The sequence below is a fragment of the Dreissena polymorpha genome, chromosome 4, assembly GCF_020536995.1.
Source record: "Dreissena polymorpha isolate Duluth1 chromosome 4, UMN_Dpol_1.0, whole genome shotgun sequence".
Taxonomy (NCBI): Eukaryota; Metazoa; Mollusca; class Bivalvia; order Myida; family Dreissenidae; genus Dreissena; species Dreissena polymorpha.
This window is the reverse complement of record NC_068358.1, coordinates 81,581,560-81,602,489: the sequence shown is the minus strand read 5'-3', so window position 1 is coordinate 81,602,489 and position 20,930 is coordinate 81,581,560. Positions and strand designations below refer to the sequence as shown.

The 20,930-nt window shown below is 37.1% G+C and overlaps 1 protein-coding gene across 14 annotated transcripts in view; it reads right to left on the bottom strand.

The window, feature by feature from the left end:
* Nucleotides 1-20,930, bottom strand: part of LOC127879287 (protein unc-13 homolog B-like) — a 140,281-nt gene that overhangs the window by 10,803 nt on the left and 108,548 nt on the right. For 9 of the 14 annotated variants that reach the window (XM_052426051.1, XM_052426061.1, XM_052426050.1 and 6 more), the window contains 12 exons: nt 18,955-19,029; nt 16,140-16,237; nt 15,219-15,372; nt 14,724-14,792; nt 14,357-14,446; nt 10,895-11,246; nt 9,629-9,755; nt 7,866-7,962; nt 6,706-6,849; nt 2,104-2,181; nt 1,308-1,505; nt 376-506 (listed from right to left, as the gene is read on the bottom strand). In XM_052426051.1, the coding sequence (XP_052282011.1) occupies nt 376-506; nt 1,308-1,505; nt 2,104-2,181; nt 6,706-6,849; nt 7,866-7,962; nt 9,629-9,755; nt 10,895-11,246; nt 14,357-14,446; nt 14,724-14,792; nt 15,219-15,372; nt 16,140-16,237; nt 18,955-19,029 (1,613 nt within the window). The remainder of the gene's footprint in view (nt 1-375; nt 507-1,307; nt 1,506-2,103; nt 2,182-6,705; nt 6,850-7,865; nt 7,963-9,628; nt 9,756-10,894; nt 11,247-14,356; nt 14,447-14,723; nt 14,793-15,218; nt 15,373-16,139; nt 16,238-18,954; nt 19,030-20,930) is intronic. The other 5 variants (XM_052426059.1, XM_052426056.1, XM_052426060.1 and 2 more) reach the window with 1 other exon arrangement.

Below are 20,930 nucleotides of genomic sequence, written 5' to 3'. Positions count from 1 at the left end.
GTTTTGAGTTTTGCATGCTACACATTGTTATAATATTATGATCATTTGTACTTAATTTCTTTTATAAGACATCTTTGTTATGAGACTGTCTATAAAATTACTACACCCCTGTCAATAACAAAAACATAAATGCATACGTTCAACATAATATGCCTTTTGAAACTTAACATGGGAGGGGTTAAATAAAATACTTAACACGTGTAAATAATTCTCAAACATTAAAGTTTTTTTTAAACATTTTGTCGAAAGCGAAACTAGGATTATGCAAACACACATTTCTGTGAGAATGTCACTTCTGCACAAAAGTTATTGATCAGATCAAGTTAATATTTCATTTAGTAGCTTTGATAATGCCAGTATATCAGATGCACCCACCTTCCATCCAGGAGGTCCATCAGGGGTCTGAGCACGATGTCACTCTCTTGCTGTATGGTGGTACGCTGGGACGGCTGGTTGAGTGACACCTGACCTGTGCCCTTCACCTTGCACAGTAGTGAGCCTAGCTCCTGGAACAGCAGGGAGGCTTATGTAACAGCTTTAATATTTAACTATGTACCACATTGTGAAATCATGGTGGGTTATTTACTAAGGATATAGATATGAATGTTATAGGGAATGTGTTCAAGCCTTTAGCATTTCAGGAATATTAGGAAGCAAGGCTCCTAAAAATGCAGTCAGACTGGTTTACATACGCCACACACTGTGACCAACACACACTGTTCAGGGTGAACCGCACACTGTCGTGGGTGACACACACACTGTCCAATGTGACACAAACACTGTAAAACATGACAGACACACTGTCCAGCATGAAACACACACTGTAAAACAAGACACATACACTGTCCAATGTGACAAACACACTATTAAACATGACACAGACAATGTCCAGCATGAGACACACATTGCAAAACATGACAGACACACTGTCCAACATGACAGACACACTGTCCAGCATGACAGACACACTGTCCAGCAGGCATGACAGACACTGTCAAGCAAGACACACACATTGTAAAACATGACAGACATACTGTCCAGCATGACACACACTGTCCAGCATGACACACACACTGTCCAGAATGACAGACACACTGTCCAGCATGACACACACACACACTGTCAAGCAAGACACACACACTGTAAAACATGACAGACACACTGTCCAGCATGACAGACACACTGTCCAGAATGACACACACACTGTTTTACATGACACATACACTGAATTGCATGACACACACACACTGTTCATCATGACACACACACACTGTTCATCATGACACACACAGTACAACTTGACCTACCTGCATGCTCTGCTGTATCTGTGGCTCGAGTGACTTGGCGAAGATGTTGCTGAGTTCATCGAGTACACCGTTAAGTTTCTGCTGTAGCTCCTTGAGAATGTTGGCAGCGTCAGGGTCCAGTTTCTCGCCTCCCATCGACTCAAAGACCTTCTCTAACTGCACTCTGAGTTGCTGAATGTTGTTCATCAGGATACAGGCCTGTGCAAAAACAATGATTAACCCTTTCCCTCTCAGAAGCAAAGGGAAAATGGCTTATGCAACCAGCATAAAACAAGAACAGCCTGTGAGTAACTCGCAGTCTGTTCAGGTTTTATGCTGTTTGCTGCTCATCAGTAAGCAAGGGTTGGAAATAAAGCCTTTAAGAATTGAATATAGTAAGAAATGTATTTAATTAAATGTAACTTTCTAAGGGACTACAAATGCATCAAAATACATATCCAAGTGGTAAAGGGTTAACACACTTTTTACTCTGATGAGTAATATATAGAAAAGTTGAGCATTGTCACAAACAAAGGTAATAACTGTGCAGAACTTTAAGGATACAACACGAATAAGCATTAAGAAGTGAAATCTAGAAAAACACCTGTGAGAAATAAACTTGCAACACTCACTGTGCTGTTAGTTTATGTAGTTGCCCAAGTTTTTGTGGAAAGTTATTGAAGTGATTTATTAAAAGATGAAACAAAATGATGCTTCCATGATGAGCGAAGATTATTGATATCCATAACAATCATGATTAATTGAATGCTATGACAATAAAATTATGGATGTGTTTTTGTTCAGTGCTGGTCCATACCACTTTCTGGTGACTGGTGTACTCCTTGAAATCCTTGCGTACTATGTCTGCATAGGCCAGCAGCACCTTGTTCACCGTCTGAAACAGACACATGTAAGATGTGGACAACAGTCTTAAATTCTGAGATAACATGTTAAACAAGGCACAAAATTGTCACAAAACCAGGTTTTCAATTTGAAAAAAGTCTGATAAGTCTTGTGTAAAATTCAATCTATTTTTACTCATGGCAACCTTGATTTCAATTTTTTTTTAAAGTCTGCTAAAGAGACAACTCAAAATCAAAATGTGTATTGTTACTGATTGTTCATAGTTACCCCCCTTGTTTCAAAATCAATCTATTTATAGTTGTGGAGACCTTGACCTTGGAGATATTGACATAATTCTTTCGCGCAACACACCGTCCAATGATGGTGAACAAATGTGCCAAATGATTTTAAAATCTCACAATGATTGACATAGTTATGGCCCGGACAAGCTCATTTATGGCCATTTTTGACCTTTGAACTCAAATTGTGACCTTGGAGATATCGATGTAATTCTTTCCTTCGGAAAACCTGGTTAAAAAGAATTTTCTTCACTCTTAACAATTGGTTAATGGAGAAATCACTAGGTCTGTTTCATGGGCAGATCTTGTATTTTTGAGTCTTTTTATTTTTGAGTCTTTTTCAGTAATTATTTTCTTATGCAACGGTAGTAAAGATGGTTTTTACAATTACTTGAATGCAAGCCTCAAACTTTGCCATCATATATACAACTGCCTCTCCATCTCTGTAACTTTTTTTATAGTTTAAAACTATGTATTTAAGCTTGAAAAACTAAGGCTCATTTAAACTATCTCAAGACCGTTTCAATTGGCTTCATTGTCAGAATGGGCTTAAGAATGTTTTTTGTAACAGGGCCAATAATCAAGCAATATTTAAATAACTTGGTCAACTTTGCTCACACATAAAAAGCAGTGTTCCTTTCTTAGTATCATCAAGTTCCAGTACAATCGTGACTGTCTATGTTATTATCAGCCTTGTTATGGGAAACTGGGCTTAATGCATGTGTGTTAAAAGTGCAGACAGAACAGGCTAAATAGTGACAATTCTTTCTACTTAAATGGAAATTTTTGGTTAAAAGGAGTCTCTTCTTAACAAATCCAGTTTAGGCAGAAAGCGCCGTCATTGATTTGACTGTGCAGACTGCACAGGCTACACTAGGACAACCATTTACCCACATGCATCAAGCCAATTATCCTAGAAACAAGAGCACCGCCTTGCGGGTGCAGACCGCTCATCAATTTTCTTTTTAAAGGTGAAGGGACTCTCAATTTAAATCACAAAGGAGAGAGAGGTGGAGTGAAGAGGGGTGTATAGTGTGGGGGTGTGGACATTTATTACATTATCTTCCAAAAATGCGGAAAAAAAATGCAAAAAAAATGCAAATTCTTGGGTGCGATGGTTGGACGGTATTTCCAAAATAAAATAATAACAAGAGCACCGCCTTGCGGGTGCAGACCGCTCATCTATTTTCTTTTTAAAGGTGAAGGGACTCTCATTTTCAATCACAAAGGAGGGAGGAGTGGAGTGAAGAGGGGTGTATAGTGTGGGGTTGTGGACATTTATTACATTATCTTCCAAAAAAGCGAAAAAAAAAAAAAAAAAAAAAATCGGGGGGGGGAGAGGGGGGGGGGGGGGTTGGGGGGCGATGGGGGGGGAGGGGGGGGTTTTGGGTGCGATGGTTGGACGGTATTTCAAACATAACCGTTTTAAAAAAAAATGGGGGGGGTATAGTGTGAGGGTGTGGTGGTAATTTGTGAGATGATCTTAAAAAAAAAAAAAAAAAAAAAAAAAAAATTGGGGGGGGGGGGGTGGGGTGGGGGGGTGGGGGGTATAGTGTGAGGGTGTGGTGGTCATTTGTGAGATGATCTTAAAAAAAAAAAAAAAAAAAAAAAAAATAGGGGGGGGAGGGGGGGAGGGGGGGAGGGGGGGGGGGGGGGGAGGGCACGGGAGATGGTTTGGGTGGAGTCTATTGTGGTATGTCAGGTAAGAGTAGTTTCATCAAAGTATCAATCAAATCTAATTATAAATAAAGAAGTTATGGCAATTTTAGCAAAATTTAATAATTTGACCTTGAAAGTCAAGGTCATTCAAAGGTCAAAGTAAAATTCAAGTTGCCAGGTACAGTAACCTCATGATAGCATGTAAGTATTTGAAGTTTGAAAGCAATAGCCTTGATACTTAAGAAGTAAAGTGGATCGAAACACAAAATTTAACCATATATTAAAAGTTACTAAGTCAAAAAAGGGCCATAATTCCGTAACAATGACAACCAGAGTTATGCAACTTGACCTTTTACTGTACCCTTATGATAGTTTGCGAGTGTTCCAAGTATGAAAGCAATATCTATGATACTTTAGGGGTAAAGTGGACCAAAACATAAATCTTAACCAAATTTTCAATTTTCTAAGTATAAAGGGCCCATAATTCCGTCCAAATGCCAGTCAGAGTTACATAACTTTGCCTGCACGGTCCCCTTATGATAGTTCATAAATCTTGCAAGTATGAAAGCAATAGCTTTGATACTGTAGGAATAAAGTGGACCTAAACACAAAACTTAATCAAATTTTCAATTTTCTAAGTATAAAAAGGGCACATAATTCTGTCAAAATGCCAGTCAGAGTTACATTACTTTGCCTGCACAGTCCCCTTATGATAGTTAGTAAGTGTTGCAAGTATGAAAGCAATAGCTTTGATGCTTAAGGAATAAAATGGACCTAAACACAAAACTTAACCAAAATTGTCAATTTTCTAAGTATAAAAAGGGCACATAATTCTGTCAAAATGCATGCCAGAGTTATCTAACTTTGCCTGCCCAGTCCCCTCATGATAGTAAGTAAGTGTACCAAGTTTGAATGCAATAGCATTGATACTTACTGAGAAAAGTGGACCTAAACGCAAAACTTAACCAAAATTTTCAATTTTTTAAGTATAAAAAGGGCACATAATTCTGTCAAAATGCACGCCAGAGTTATCTAACTTTGCCTGCCCAGTCCCCTCATGATAGTCAGTAAGTGTACCAAGTTTGAATGCAATAGCATTGATACTTACTGAGAAAAGTGGAACTAAACGCAAAACTTAACCAAAATTATCAATTTTTTAAGTATAAAAAGGGCACATAATTCTGTCAAAATGCACGCCAGAGTTATCTAACTTTGCCTGCCCAGTCCCCTCATGATAGTAAGTAAGTGTACCAAGTTTGAATGCAATAGCATTGATACTTTCTGAGAAAAGTGGACCTAAACGCAAAACTTAACCGGACGCCGACGCCGACGCCAACGCCAACGCCAACGCCGACGCCAAGGTGATGACAATAGCTCATAATTTTTTTTCAAAAAATAGATGAGCTAAAAATAAATATTTGTGTTTTTTAACCGTTTCAAAAAAAAAAATTAGGGTGGGTGGGGTGGAGGGGGGGTATAGTGTGAGGGTGTGGTGGTCATTTGTGAGATGATCTTAAAAAACAAAACAAAAAAAAAATTAGGGGGGGGGGGGGGGCAGGGCACGGGGGATGGTTTGGGTGGAGTCTTTTGTGGTATGTCAGGTAAGAGTAGTTTTGTCAAAGTATCAATCAAATCTTATCATAAATAAAGAAGTTATGGCAATTTTAGCAAAATTTAATAATTTGACCTTGAGAGTCAAGGTCATTCAAAGGTCAAGGTAAATTCAACTTGCCAGGTACAGTAACCTCATGATAGCATGAAAGTATTTGAAGTTTGAAAGCAATAGCCTTGATACTTTAGAAGTAAAGTGGATCGAAACACAAAATTTAACCATATATTCAAAGTTACTAAGTCAATAAAGGGCCATAATTCCGTAAAAATGACAACCAGAGTTATGCAACTTGTCCTTTTACTGTACCATTATGATAGTTTGCGAGTGTTCCAAGTATGAAAGCAATATCTATGATACTTTAGGGTTAAAGTGGACCAAAACACAAAACTTAACCAAATTTTCAATTTTCTAAGTATAAAGGGCCCATAATTCCGTCCAAATGCCAGTCAGAGTTACATAACTTTGCCTGCACAGTCCCCTTATGATAGTTAATAAGTGTTGCAAGTATGAAAGCAATAGCTTTGATACTGTAGGAATAAAGTGGACCTAAACACAAAACTTAACCAAATTTTCAATTTTCTAAGTAAAAAAAGGGCACATAATTCTGTCAAAATGCCAGTCAGAGTTACATAACTTTGCCTGCACAGTCCCCTTATGATAGTTAGTAAGTGTTGCAAGTATGAAAACAATAGCTTTGATACTGTAGGAATAAAATGGACCTAAACACAAAACTTAACCAAAATTTTCAATTTTCTAAGTATAAAAAGGGCACATAATTCTGTCAAAATGCACGCCAGAGTTATCTGACTTTGCCTGCCCAGTCCCCTCATGATAGTAAGTAAGTGTACCGAGTTTGAATGCAATAGCATTGATACTTTCTGAGAAAAGTGGACCTCAACGCAAAACTTAACTGGACGCCAAGGCCGACGCCAAGGTGATGACAATAGCTCTTTTTTTTTTCTTCAAAAAATAGATGAGCTAAAAAGGCTCCTATTTGCAAACTCACATTAGCAAATCTTTCCATGCAGCGTTTCAGCATCTGTGGATCAGGACACTCCAGTTTGCGTATGACGTCGAAGCACTGGTTGAGCTGCGTGAACACGTCCACCACGCTGGTGGAGAACAGGGCATGCTCAGAGCTTTTCTGAAACTGTACCCAAACACAGCAGCTGAACACACTAGCTTACATACATATTGCAAAAACTTATAAAAGGAATTTTTGCCAATCCAATGAGATATAACGCTCAGGGTATAAGTACACTGTAACATCTCTTTATTTAATCAGCCATCTTTTCTTACCGCAGACTGAACTAGAAGACTATGCAAACTGTTTCATTTGCAGCAAACCAGTTATATCTGCTTATAAGGCCCCCCACAGTATATCCAAACCAAGAACCTAGTTTGGTAACAAATATAATTTCAAAATGGGTCCACAAGTAGAAATACTTTATGTTATTTTCTGTTTAAATGGATACTCATTTAACCATTTATCTACTGCAGGCATAAAATGCCATCCTGGAGCAGCATTTTAAGATTAGAAATGACACTTAATATCATATGAGCTGAATGATACAAAAATCTAGACCAGCCTGCGCATATGCACACTTTGATCTGGAGCTACCTTGTCAGTTTAATTGTTAAGCAAGAGTTTCGGGTCGCATAAACAGACAATATGACTCCTCATCAGCGTATACAGATGCAGGGGCATACCCAGAGCTACACTGTTTGGATATGTACTAAGGCAGCGTATACAGATGCAGGGGCATACCCAGAGCTACACTGTTTGGATATGTACTAAGGCAGCGTATACAGATGCAGGGGCATACCCAGAGCTACACTGTTTGGATATGTACTAAGGCAGCGTATACAGATGCAGGGGCATACCCAGAGCTACACTGTTTGGATATGTACTAAGGCAGCGTATACAGATGCAGGGGCATACCCAGAGCTACACTGTTTGGATATGTACTAAGGCAGCGTATACAGATGCAGGGGCATACCCAGAGCTACACTGTTTGGATATGTACTAAGGCAGCGTATACAGATGCAGGGGCATACCCAGAGCTACACTGTTTGGATATGTACTAAGGCCTATTAACATAATGTGGCTCCTATGTAGTCAGTCTGCATCTCTTCTGCATTGCTTACAAACAAGTAGCAACTTACCCCATCACGTTTGTCTCTCTGGTAGGCTCCATGTTGGAACTCCAGAGAGATGTCGTCATTCTCGTTCAGCCATTGCATCACAAATGGTTCAAACAGACTGGAATGTATAGCAGTGTGTCAGTGTAATGTTAAATGGTTCAAACAGACTGGCATGTATAGCAGTGTGTTGGTGTAATGTTAAATGGTTCAAACAGACTGGAATGTACAGCATTGTGTCAATGTAATGTTAAATTGTTCAAACAGACTGGAATGTATAGCAGTGTGTCAGTGTAATGTTAAATGGTTCAAACAGACTGGCATGTAAAGCAGTGTGTTGGTGTAATGTTAAATGGTTCAAACAGACTGGAATGCATAGCAGTGTGTCAGTGTAATGTTAAATGGTTCAAACAGACTGGAATGTACAGCATTGTGTCAATGTTATGTTAAATGGTTCAAACAGACTGGAATGTATAGCAGTGTGTCAGTGTAATGTTAAATGGTTCAAACAGACTGGCATGTATAGCAGTGTGTTGGTGTAATGTTAAATGGTTCAAACAGACTGGAATGTATAGCAGTGTGTCAGTGTAATATAAAATGGTTCATGCAGACTGGAATGTACAGCATTGTGTCAATGTAATGTTAAATGGTTCAAAGAGACTGGAATGTATAGCAGTGTGTCAGTGTAATATAAAATGGTTCATGCAGACTGGAATGTACAGCATTGTGTCAATGTAATGTTAAATGGTTCAAACAGACTGGAATATATAGCAGCGTGTCAGTGTAATGTTAAATGGTTCAAACAGACTGGCATGTATAGCATTGTGTCAGTGTAATGTTAAATGGTTCAAACAGACTGGAAAGTACAGCAGTGTGTCAGTGTAATATTAAATGGTTCATGCAGACTGGAATGTACAGCATTGTATCAATGTAATGTTAAATGGTTCAAACAGACTGGAATGTATAGCAGTGTGTCAATGTCATATTAAATGGTTCAAACAGACTGGAATGTACAGCATTGTGTGAATGTAATGTTAAATGGTTCAAAAATACTGGCATGTATAGCAGTGTGTGAGTGTAATGATAATTGGTTCAAACAGACTGGAATATATAGCAGCGTGTCAGTGTAATGTTAAATGGTTCAAACAGACTGGCATGTATAGCATTGTGTCAGTGTAATGTTAAATGGTTCAAAGAGACTGGAATGTATAGCAGTGTGTCAGTGTAATATAAAATGGTTCATGCAGACTGGAATGTACAGCATTGTGTCAATGTAATGTTAAATGGTTCAAACAGACTGGAATATATAGCAGCGTGTCAGTGTAATGTTAAATGGTTCAAACAGACTAGAATGAATAGCATTGTGTCAGTGAAATGTTAAATGGTTCAAACAGACTGGAATGTACAGCAGTTTATCAATGTAATGTTAAATTGTTAAAACAGACTGGAATGTATAGCAGTGTATCAGTGTAATGTCATATGACTCAAATAGACTAGAATGCAGTGCGTTGGTGTAATAGTGAAATAGCAAATTACTGAAATATGGCGTTTTGGTATTATTATGTCAATTGTCTCCAACAGGAATGCCAAATATGGTGATCATAATAATGATAAAGCTCGATCTAGTATTATCCTCAGTAGCATACAGCCATGCATTCATTACGTTTTGTTTCATTATTACAAGTATATAAAAATACAAATTTAATTATTTTAGTAAATAAAAGACAACAGTACAGCCAGATAGGCCTCTTACACTGAAAAGAAGCCCCAGAGAATCATGTACTCACGCAGGGTATTCTGGCACATTGTTCTTGTACTGTGGAATCTCTGCAATGTACTTGCTGTACAGCCACTTGACCTTGAAGTGCAGGTTCATGTAGTCAGTGCTCTTGCAGGTCTTGCTCTTCTCATGTTCTGTAAATAACACCCCACATTCAATGGAAACACGAATATGGATTGATTATACTAAACAAGCAAATCTGTTGAATTGGTATCCCCTGCCAATTTTAAAATTGTGTGACTGACATTCGAATGGGCAGACAGAATGATGGATGGACAAACAACGCCAATTCTATATCCCCCACCTTTGGCAGGGGATATTAACAGTGTATTACATGCAAGTGTAGCAGTATTATGTTTCCTTGTTTATTAGATGCAAAAAAGATACAATAATGACATTAGGAAACAATTAGAATTTCAAAAATGATGGCTTTTACAGATTTTTTATGAGCCCAATACTTTCATAATGTTCACGATAAATATATTTCAATTAAGTCAGTGTTGGAAAGAGATGGCTTATCAAGAGTGTGTCATGCTCATACAAATATCTGTATTAATTTTATTAAATAATTGACAGTCTTTGAGTTGTTGTGTGTGCATTTTTGCGTTGTTTAAATCATTTCCTTCATCTTGCTCAATGACTGACAATTTTAAACCTCAAACTGATGTCTATTAATCATCTCCGATTATAATTCATGTTAACAACCAGCTCTGATTTCCATTGTCTGAATGGTTGACATTAAATTTGCATCTTCACTTAAAATTTTGTAACAATGGGGTCAGGTTTGAAGGACCCCCCCCCCCCCCCGACATGACTTTGATGTATGTCATAAAATTTTGTAATCAAGGAGCTAAGTGAGCTTAAAGACATCAAGTTCTTGTTTTACTTAGGAAATGGACTAAAAGCATCTGGCTTTTGATGCAGTCAAAATAAAACAAGACTTTTGCCAAGCAAAATATATCCCCTTCCGGCTCCACCATTGTCAGAAATATATTTTTTTTATTTGTTGCCATAGCAACCAGAATTTTTTATGTAGGAACAAAATGAAATGACATGCATAATGTCCTTATTGCCATCTATCCATGTTTCAAGTTTCATGAAAAAATATTAAGAACTTTTAAAGTTATCGCAGAATCCAGAAAAGTGTGACAGACTGACGGAGTGACGGACACACAGAGCGCAAACCATAAGTCCCCTCCAGTTTCATCTGTAGGGGACGATAAATAGGTTTAAAGTGGTTGAGCTCCTATACATTCACCCCACAAGAGCGCACCTTGCAAGGCATAGTTGAGGTCCTGAGAAAACTGGTCCCACATGATAGCAGCGCTGACCTGCCCCACATTCAGGTCCTGTGGGAACTGGTTGAGCACAGGTGTGTAGCTGTTACGGTCCTCCTCAATCACCGACACTATCAGAGCTATCAGCTTGTGCCAGAACCCAAGGTTCTTTGCGCTCGGGCCCTCTTGCTCTGGATTCTCGTTCTCTGTATTGTTTTCCACCTGGAACTCCCGTCGGTACAGGTCACAGCAGTTGTCAAAGAGGAACTGATAGGTAGATTTCATGCAGGCTATCACACAGTCCTTCACGACGGCACTGGCGCGGGGTGGACTGGTCAAGTCTTGTACCTGAAAAAATAGTGGAGAGTGTTTGTCAGTGTTGGAACTGACTTTTCAAGTGCGCTAAGATGTGTACCAGTTTACTATTTTATGTGATGTCTAGTGTTCATGAGGACTTATAAGACTGAAGCATTGTACAGTTTAACTGTCAACAGGCTTTTTTTTCTCTTTTCGTAGAGGTATATTTGGTTAGGAAAACTTTTACGTTGATCTGGCTGACATTATATGATGAATCAAAATTAAAGAGTTGGGAGGTCATTGAAATTAAAAAAAGAGCTTTTTTGCAGATGAAACAGCTGTCCCTTACCAGGTTTATCTTGTTGGAGCAAAACAGGATCTCCAAAAGTTTGATTAGCCTAGGTTAAGTACTTTTAAGTTATTGCAGGATGCAGGCTTTTGTTTACAATTATTTCTGTAACAATTGATGCAAAAAAAGATAGAACATACATAAACCACATGGCTCTCTGTCCACATACCAAGTTTCATTTATGTAGATTAATACCTTGAGAGAAATCTCAGGATCCAGGTTTATTTATACGATTTCTTATTTTGCTGATCTTTAGGTCTGAAGCACTGTACCATTAAACTGTCAACAGGCTTTTTCTCTGTTTGTAAAGTTATATTTGGTGTGTGAAAATTTTTACTGTTTTTTTCATAAACAAGGTAAACAGGCTGACATGTGATATAATGAAGGGACATAAACCCTTTCCCACTTAGATACGTATTTTGACCCATTTGTAGTCCCTTAGAAAGTAACAAGAGATAAGTTCGTCAGAAACACAATGCCCCCTATTGCGCCGCTTTGAATTTTTTTTTTTTTTGACCTATGACCTTGAAGGATGACCTTGACCTTGAACTTCCACCACTCAAAATGTGCAGCTTCATGAGAATGCCGCTTTGAATTATTTTTTTTCTTGACCTTTGACCTTGAAGGATGACCTTGACCTTGCACTTCCACCACTCAAAATGTGCAGCTTCATGAGATACACATGCATGCCAAATATCAAGTTGCTATCTTCAATATTGAAAAAGTTATGACCAATGTTAAAGTTTTTGGACGGATTGACAGACGCCATATATTTGATGTTTGACTTTGAAGGATGACCTTGACCTTTCACCACTCAAAATGTTCAGCTCCATGAGATACACATGCATGCCAAATATCAAGTTGCTATCTTCAATAGTGAAAAAGTTATGGCCAATGTTAAAGTTTTTGGACGGATTGACAGACGCCATATATTTGACATTTGACCTTGAAGGATGACCTTCACCTTCACCTTTCACCACTCAAAATGTGCAGCTTCGTGAGATGCACATGCACGCCAAATATCAAGTTGCTATCTTCAATATTGAAAAAGTTATGGCCAATGTTAAAGTTTTCGGACGGACAGACGCCATATATTTGACATTTGACCTTAGAGGATGACCTTGACCTTGACCTTTCACCACTCAAAATGTTCAGCTCCATGAGATACACATGCATGCCAAATATTACGTTGCTATCTTCAATAGTGAAAAAGTTATGGCCAATGTTAAAGTTTTTTTTGGACAGACAGACAGACTGACTGACATACTGACATAATGACTGACGGACAGACAGTTCAACTGCTATATGCCACCCTACCGGGGGCATAAAAATTAATTAAAGACCTTTCTTACTAGATTCAAGTTTTAAAGGCTTCATCTCCAAACTTTGATACTGATGAGCATCAAACTGCATAAAAACCTGAACAGACTGCGAGTTTTGGTTTTATGCTGTTTGCACATAGCCATTTTTACTTTGCTTCTAAGTGGGAAAGGGTTAAAGAGAAAGACTAAAATTGTATTAAGAACTTTGTCACAGACAAAACAACAGTCCCCTACCAGGTTAATGTTGTCTGAGTAATGACAGGAACTTCACAAGTTAAATTAACCTAGGTTAAGTACTTTTTAGTAATGGCAGGTTCCAGATTTAGTTTTAAATTATTTATGTAACCACAGTACTCGCAATTTTGATGAAAACACTTACAAATAACATGCATATTGCCTATATGTCTCTCTATCCACATACCTTGTTTCATAAACCTAGTTTAAGTACTGTTTGATATTTGTAACTGTGTAACTATAGCAACTGCTGTTTGTCTGACAAAAACTCTGGAAGTACGTGAATATTCCAAATATGCAGTTCTAAAAAAAAATCTGATTTCTTTTAACCTAGCTGAAGTACTTTTGTGTTATTGCAGGATCCAGATTTTCAGGCTGGACAGATCAATTGATATAACTAAAATGAAACCCATATTCCCAAAATGGCACTCTATCCACATACCAATTTTTATCAACCTAGCTTTACTACTTAGATACATATTTTGATGCATTTGTAGTCCCTCAAAAAGTTAAATTTAAATGTAGACCTTTCCTACAAGATTAAAATTTTAAAGGCTTCATTTCCAACCCTTAGATATGGATGAGTAGCAAACAGTGTAAAACCTTAACAGACTGAAAATTACTCGCAGGATGTTCTGGTTTTATGCTGTTTGCACATAGCCATTTTCACTTTGCTTCTGAGTGGGAAAGGGTTAAATATATTTTTAGTAATCTGAAAATCCCAATTAAAGTTTTCAAGTATTTCTGTTACCATAGCAACCACAATCTTTGTCTGACGAAAAAATGAAATTATCTGCATATTCCACAAAGAGTCCTCTATCCACAGACCTGATTGAATCAATTTAGCATTATTACTTTCTTAGTTATCACTGAATCTATATTTGGACACACAAATGGGTACAAGGACTGACCAAGAGTTAACATATAGTCACAACCGTTAACACTGGTAGGGGACTAATAAAGAAGAACAGGCATGAAGTGCTTATGGGCCTTCTTCTACGACCTGTTGCCCCAGATTAGCCTGTGAAGTGAGCACAGCTAATCAGGGACGACCCTATCCGCTTTAAAGGAATTTTACATTTGAAGGAGGTCTCTCCTACACAATAATCTTGTCTACGCGGAAAGAGTCATCCATGATTAGCCAATGCTGACTGCACAGGCTAATTTGAGACTACATTTTACACACATGGTTTATACCCGGTTTTGCAAGAACGAGGCTCATATGGAAAACATGAACACACAGATAAAGGAAGTACCTTCATTCTGAAGAATGTTATACTGGTGAGCAGATCCACTGTGGACTTCAGGTCTTGGAGCCGGGTGGGGTCAGAGGCTGGGAAATTGTTCTGCAATCATAAATATTGTAGATATTAAGTGTAAATCTATTGTATAGCCTTTCAGTCTGACGGCCTACAAACAGTGCCAACATTACAAAAACTTGAAAGCTAAATACATGTAACAACAAAAATGCATTGATATTTTAACATTCTTTTTTGAGAAACCATCTAAGTAATGTCCTTATCGTGGCTTGTTTGTCATTCATTATCATGACTTATAACTTACGTTTCCAGTTTGTTCACTATCAATCCCTTTAATCTTTCCTTTCCCATCCTTATCACTTACCCTGTAAACGGAGAGGTCAATCCTTAGGGAATTGTGAAGCTGATCCAGCAGTTTGACAAATTTCTCTTTCTGGAATAATTAACAAGCATTTAATGATACCACACTATCCTTCTTAAACTCTCAAGGTGGTTATGGCAATTTTGATAAAACACAGTGGACCATTTCAATTAATATTATAGTACACATTTACGATACACTGCATTTTTCAAAGATGACTAATTGCTTAAGTCCATATAATATGTTTATAAATTTTCATTACTTTATTAATTTTCATTGGCATCTCTAACGACATATACTTTTGATGAGCATGGCGAGTTAGTCTACTTATTTCGATTACAAAATTCCCACGTAAGTTAAAATTGTTGTACAATCGTTTATGAAACGGCCCCCCTGATTGATAAGTGTTATAATGTTTCATATGTGAGTAAGCAACAAACAGATACTCGAGGCAATGTATACTATTATAGCAGAAACAATGCATGAAGCTCGCCTTACCCCAAAGTTTGAGGCAGCAAATCTGTCGCTGGCTGAGACAGCAGCAGTGGTGGCTGTGGTGTGTGCATAGAAGGCGTTGATGTTTGCAAGCAGAGTGCTCATCACAGCAGGGACCCCTGGGCACATGTACTTGGTGGACAGGCACGAGAAGTGACTGAAATGAACATGCTTAACATGCATGAGAAATATCTGGGCACTTGAATAACTTAGGTTTCATGTGTAAACTAAATGTTTTTGTTCAAGCTTAAATAAACACTTGATATGCCTCAACTATCGCTGGATATGCCTAAGCAATCACTTGGTATGCCTCAACTATCAATGCATATTATGCTTTAATTGTAAATCAAATTACTTGATTTGCTTTAGCAATCACTTGATATTCTTAAGAAATTCCTCAATGGGCTTCAACTATCACTTGATATTCTTTAGCAATCACTCGCAATTCTTTGACTATCACTTGATATGCTTTAGCAAGCACTCAATAAGATTCAACTATCACTTGATATACTTTAGAAATCACTTGATATTATTCAACTATTTCTGGATATATTTTTGAATCAATGGACTTCCTTTAACAAATACTGATGTGTCATTTGAAGAAAACTTGTACCTGATGAGTAAAATAACATACCGATCTCAACTTTAAAGTTATACAACACTCATCAATTTTAATCAGATTTTGCAGTTAGTATTATTGGATTGGTATTCAGAATTCAGAAATGAGTAAGAAGGAGAAACATTCACAGACCATTGGTCAGACCAACATGATTAATTGGCTTAATTTATTTTATACACACTTCAAATGTAATAATGAAAAATATTAATGTTAACACTTTTGATATATTTAAATTTAAAGTAATTTTATTTTACAAAAATAATTACGAATTCATGTTAAAATGGCAACTAGACTACAACACTTACGTCATGGCCTGGTAGATTGACTCTATCCCATAGCGCATTGCAAACTCATCCACGATTTCTTGAGCAGGTTCATCAAAATATGTCTTCCACGCCTCATCCTAGAGTAAACATTCAAATATTGGGTCAGATAATAGAAAAGATTCCAAGATACTGAGCATAATCATGGTGTGATAATTCATGTCGAGGGATACTGCAAGTGGTTCTGAAAGGAATTAAATTCCCAATGAACAAGGTGCCAGACAATCGCCTCCCAGTGTAAAACTGTAGGGTAAAATTCTTAGTGTAAAAGCTGAGAGTGAAATATGCACAATAGGTCAGTTGTTCAAAAATTGCTCTTAATCATAGAGGGAAATGTACACTGTGGGTCAAGTATTAGTAAAAGTGTACCAAGTTAAAACCATGGGTTAAAATTCACATAGGGTCAGTTGTAAGCAAGAGCTCCTAGTGTTAAACCATGAGGTAAAATTCACATTGTGGGTTAGATGTAAGCAAACATGTCCCTACCATAAAACTGAGTAAGTTTACTTTCAAACCTTTGGTTACATACCAGTTATAGCTTCCTTAGTTTTACAGCCTGGGGTTAAAATGCATATAGTGTCCTCAGTATGAAACAGGGGTATTCATAACTGACAGCCGTTTGATCACATATCCGCATGCAGACAATTATTAACTAAATGAAATGATTAAGTGAATGAAAGAGATTTGTTGAGGCAGACACTGTGAAGAAATAATTCCTAGTTCCCTTGACATCTTTTTTATAACACCATATTAACATACACATGTTTCACATGCAAGGGAAACACTAAATAAAACTAAAGAAAGTTGTTCAATACTTTTTAAAATATACAATATTTACAATACTAACCAACATAGAGACATGTCAGTCATTTTGGACAAATAAATTATTTCAACATGACAACATGCAACCTTTTGCATAGATTATCATTCCCATCAAATAAATAGCATTATAACAGCAATGGCAAATTGTAATGAGGAACCAATATTAATTGTCAGACACTAACATTTGAGGATTTGTGAGGGGCAGCTTAGCCACAAAATCAAAAGAGCAATTAAACTTTATAAACTAATTGTTATATCAGACATTTAAAAAAAAGTAAGAATTTAGGATCCAATTAATGGGGAGGATTATACGCATCGACAAATATTGATTTCTTACGTAGCAAATAGCAAAAAAAAACTGATATGCATATGGCATTACATACACTTTTAATAATGGTGACAAGTTTTCGGTATAGAGCTCTGGTGCAAAAAGAATATTGCAAAAGCCTTCCTTTGGCCCAATTATATTCCAAAGTACAGACAGTTTACGCATCAAAATTCAAAGGCAATTAAGATCCAATTAATAGGCATGATTTTCCACATTCACAAAATTTCATTTTAACCAAATTTAGTGAATCTACAGAACATCTCATTTTTAAATTTATCTTAAAGTCACTGAAGAAATACCAACAATATATTTTTTTTGTATAAAAAATTTCCATACATTCCAAACAAGGGACACAATTGTCATAAAACCAGGTTTTCAATTTGAAAAAAAAAGTCTGATAAAGGGAGACAACTCAAACTAAACTGATTGTTCAAAGTTACCCCCCTTGTTGCAAAATATTCTATTTTTAGTCGTTGTGACCTTGACCTTGGAGATATCGACAAAATTCTTTCGCGCGACACACCGCCTAATGATGGTTAACAGATGTGCAAAATGATTTTAAAATCTCACAATGAACGACAAAGTTATGGCCCGGACAAGCTTGTTCCGCCTGCCAGCCCGCCGACATTCGCCAATCTAATAACCAGTTTTATCCTTCAGAAAACCTGGTTAATAAAAGCTGATATGCATATAGTATTACATACACTTTTTATAATGGTGTCAAGTGTTTGGTATATAGCTCTGGTGCAAAAAGAATATTGCAAAACCCTCCTTTGACCCAATTATATTCCAAAGTACAGACAGTTTACGCATCACATAATTCACATCCCCAAAAAGTAGGAAGCATGGTCAATGTGTGAGAAAGAAAGGTTTTTTCATATGTATGATTGGCAAACATGCATTATTCTATAATTTACATCCCCAAAAAGTAGGTTACATGGTTAAGGGGTGAGAAAGAAAGTTATGTAAAGAGCAGTTGAAAACACAACATTTTGGGAAACACATTCTATATAGGAACAAGAGATGTGTTTGTCAGAAACACAATGCCCCCTATTGCGCCACTTTGAAGCCATATATTTGACCTTTGACCTTAAAGGATGACCTTGACCATGACCTTTCACCACTCAAAATGTGCAGGTCCATGAGATACACATGCATACCAAATATCAAGTTGCTATCTTCAATAATGCAAAAGTTATTGCAAAACTTTAACCAAGGTTAAAGTTTTGGGACACACACAATGATTTAATGAATGACAGACAGACAGGCAAAAAAACAATATGCCCCCGATCTTTCGATCCGGGGGCATAAAAATAGACAAGGGCCATGATTCTGCTTAAACTGGTTTCAGCCTTAGGGAAAATTAACACCTTTGGTAATTCAACTTTAAATAGTTTTAGGGAGATCTGCCCAGTAGTTACAGAGAAGTTACACAAAACAAGCTTGGGGACATACGTACTGATGGAAGAAGCGCAATTCGAAATGCCTCACACACTGTGAGGGCACAAAAACTAAGCAAAAACCAACAATTATGCCATATGCTAGTCTCAGTGTTAGAGGCCATGGGTGTAGTTCATATATGAGGCAGCATACATTGTATAAGGATATGATTATTATCTTAATGGGGTGTGGTGCATAATTTTCAACCTCATCAATTCTGGTAGTTACAGTTCTGTTCATCACCAGCATTTGCAGCAGATCAGCAACTCGATAATTTACTATCTGACAAAAACAGTGCAATAGACAGATACAATAAATTATATATTTTAATGTGTTCAACAAGACCTTTTTCTTACATTAATTGTATTTTTGTTAAAATTCATGAAAAAGCAACAAAATATACACACAATTTTGAATACATAAACTAAGGTTTAAGTCAGAAACAATATGCATGCATGGTCGACAACAAAATCATTATATTTCAAATTTCAAGAGACACTAGTACATAGATATTGGATGTTGAGGTTTTGAATTCAGACATGATACCAGGGCTTCATTTTGCACACAAACTTACGTCTTTTGCATCTTCTTTCTATGTAAAAAGTTAATAACTTTTTTTTTAAACAAATATAGACAAAACCTATGAAAATGCATTTGATCAATTATGTGGTGTGTTTTGCCTACCAATTTTTAAAAGAACTTGTTTAAAGATTGGCCAATATACTTGTGGTCAAAGACAGCCAAAGGCCCTATTGTCACTCACCTGAGACGAAAAGGAACTTAACTTGTTTCACAATTCACTTATAAGACAAGTTGCCCCAACACCTTGCAGCCATGATTTTGAACAGACCACAATCATTTTCAAACTCAGCCCAAATATTACAATACATACTTTTAATTTTGTACTGTTATGAGCAAGTTTAAAGATCAGTGGGTAAAAAATGTGACTTCAGGAGTGTTCAAATGGGTTGACCATATCAAAGAAAACTTCTTTGCCTCATGGCCGCCATGTTCTTTTAATAGACAGGAACCATATTGCACTCTGAGAAAAAAAATGTTGTGAGCAAGTTTTAAGTACACAGCGCAAACACATATGACTTAAGAGTGATCATAATATTTTTATCTTGACCAAATTTAACCAACTTGAAATAGTTTTTTTAATCCACATGAACCAGTTTGGAACTTCGCCAAATGTTTTTACAAATTTTCATTAAAATAATGAATAGATGTGGAATCTAGATTGTTCACAAGCCTTTTCTTCAATTGGAGCTATGGCTTAGTTTTTGATTCAAAGTTTTGAACATAGTCCAGATATCATTGAGACTAATATATTGAACAAGTGTCAATAAAACTAGAGCTTTGTCACAGACGTGACGAATACCCCCACATGCCACATTGACACAGAATATTTTGCATGTTCTCTTCACCAAAAACAGCAGACGCCATGCTGAATGTTTAAAATGCACTAAGTGACTCCGTGACCTAGTTTTTGACCCGGCATGGCCCATGTTCAAACCTGACCTACACATCATCTAGATACAACTTCTGACCAAGTGTGGTGAAGATCAGATGAAAACTACTTGAATTTGAGAGCGGACACTATGCTGAATGTGTAAAACGTACTAAGTGACCCAGTGACCTAGTTTTTGATCTGGCATGGCCAATGTTCAAACTTGGCCTTAAGATCATCTAGATAAAACTTCTGACCAAGTTTGGTGAAGATCGGATGAAAACTACTTGAATAAGAGAGCAGACAACACGCTGAATGTTTTAAACACACGAAGTGACCTCGTGACCTAGTTCTTGACCCGGCATGACCCATATTCAAATTTGACCTTAAACATCATCGAGATACAACTTCTGACCAAGTTTGGTGAAGATTGGATGAAAACTACTTGAATAAGAGAGCGGACACCATGCTTAATTGTTTTAAACGCACTAAGTGACCCTGTGACCTAGTTTTTTACCTGCCATGACCCATGTTCCAACTTGGCCTAGATTCATCTAGATACAACTTCTGACCAAGTTTGGTGAAGCTCTGATGGAAACTACTTGAATAAGAGAGCCAACACAATGCTCAATGTTTAAAACGCACTAAGTGACCCCAAGACCTAGTTTTTGATCAGGCATGACCCATATTTGAACTTGACCTAGACATCATCTAGATACAACATTTGACCAAG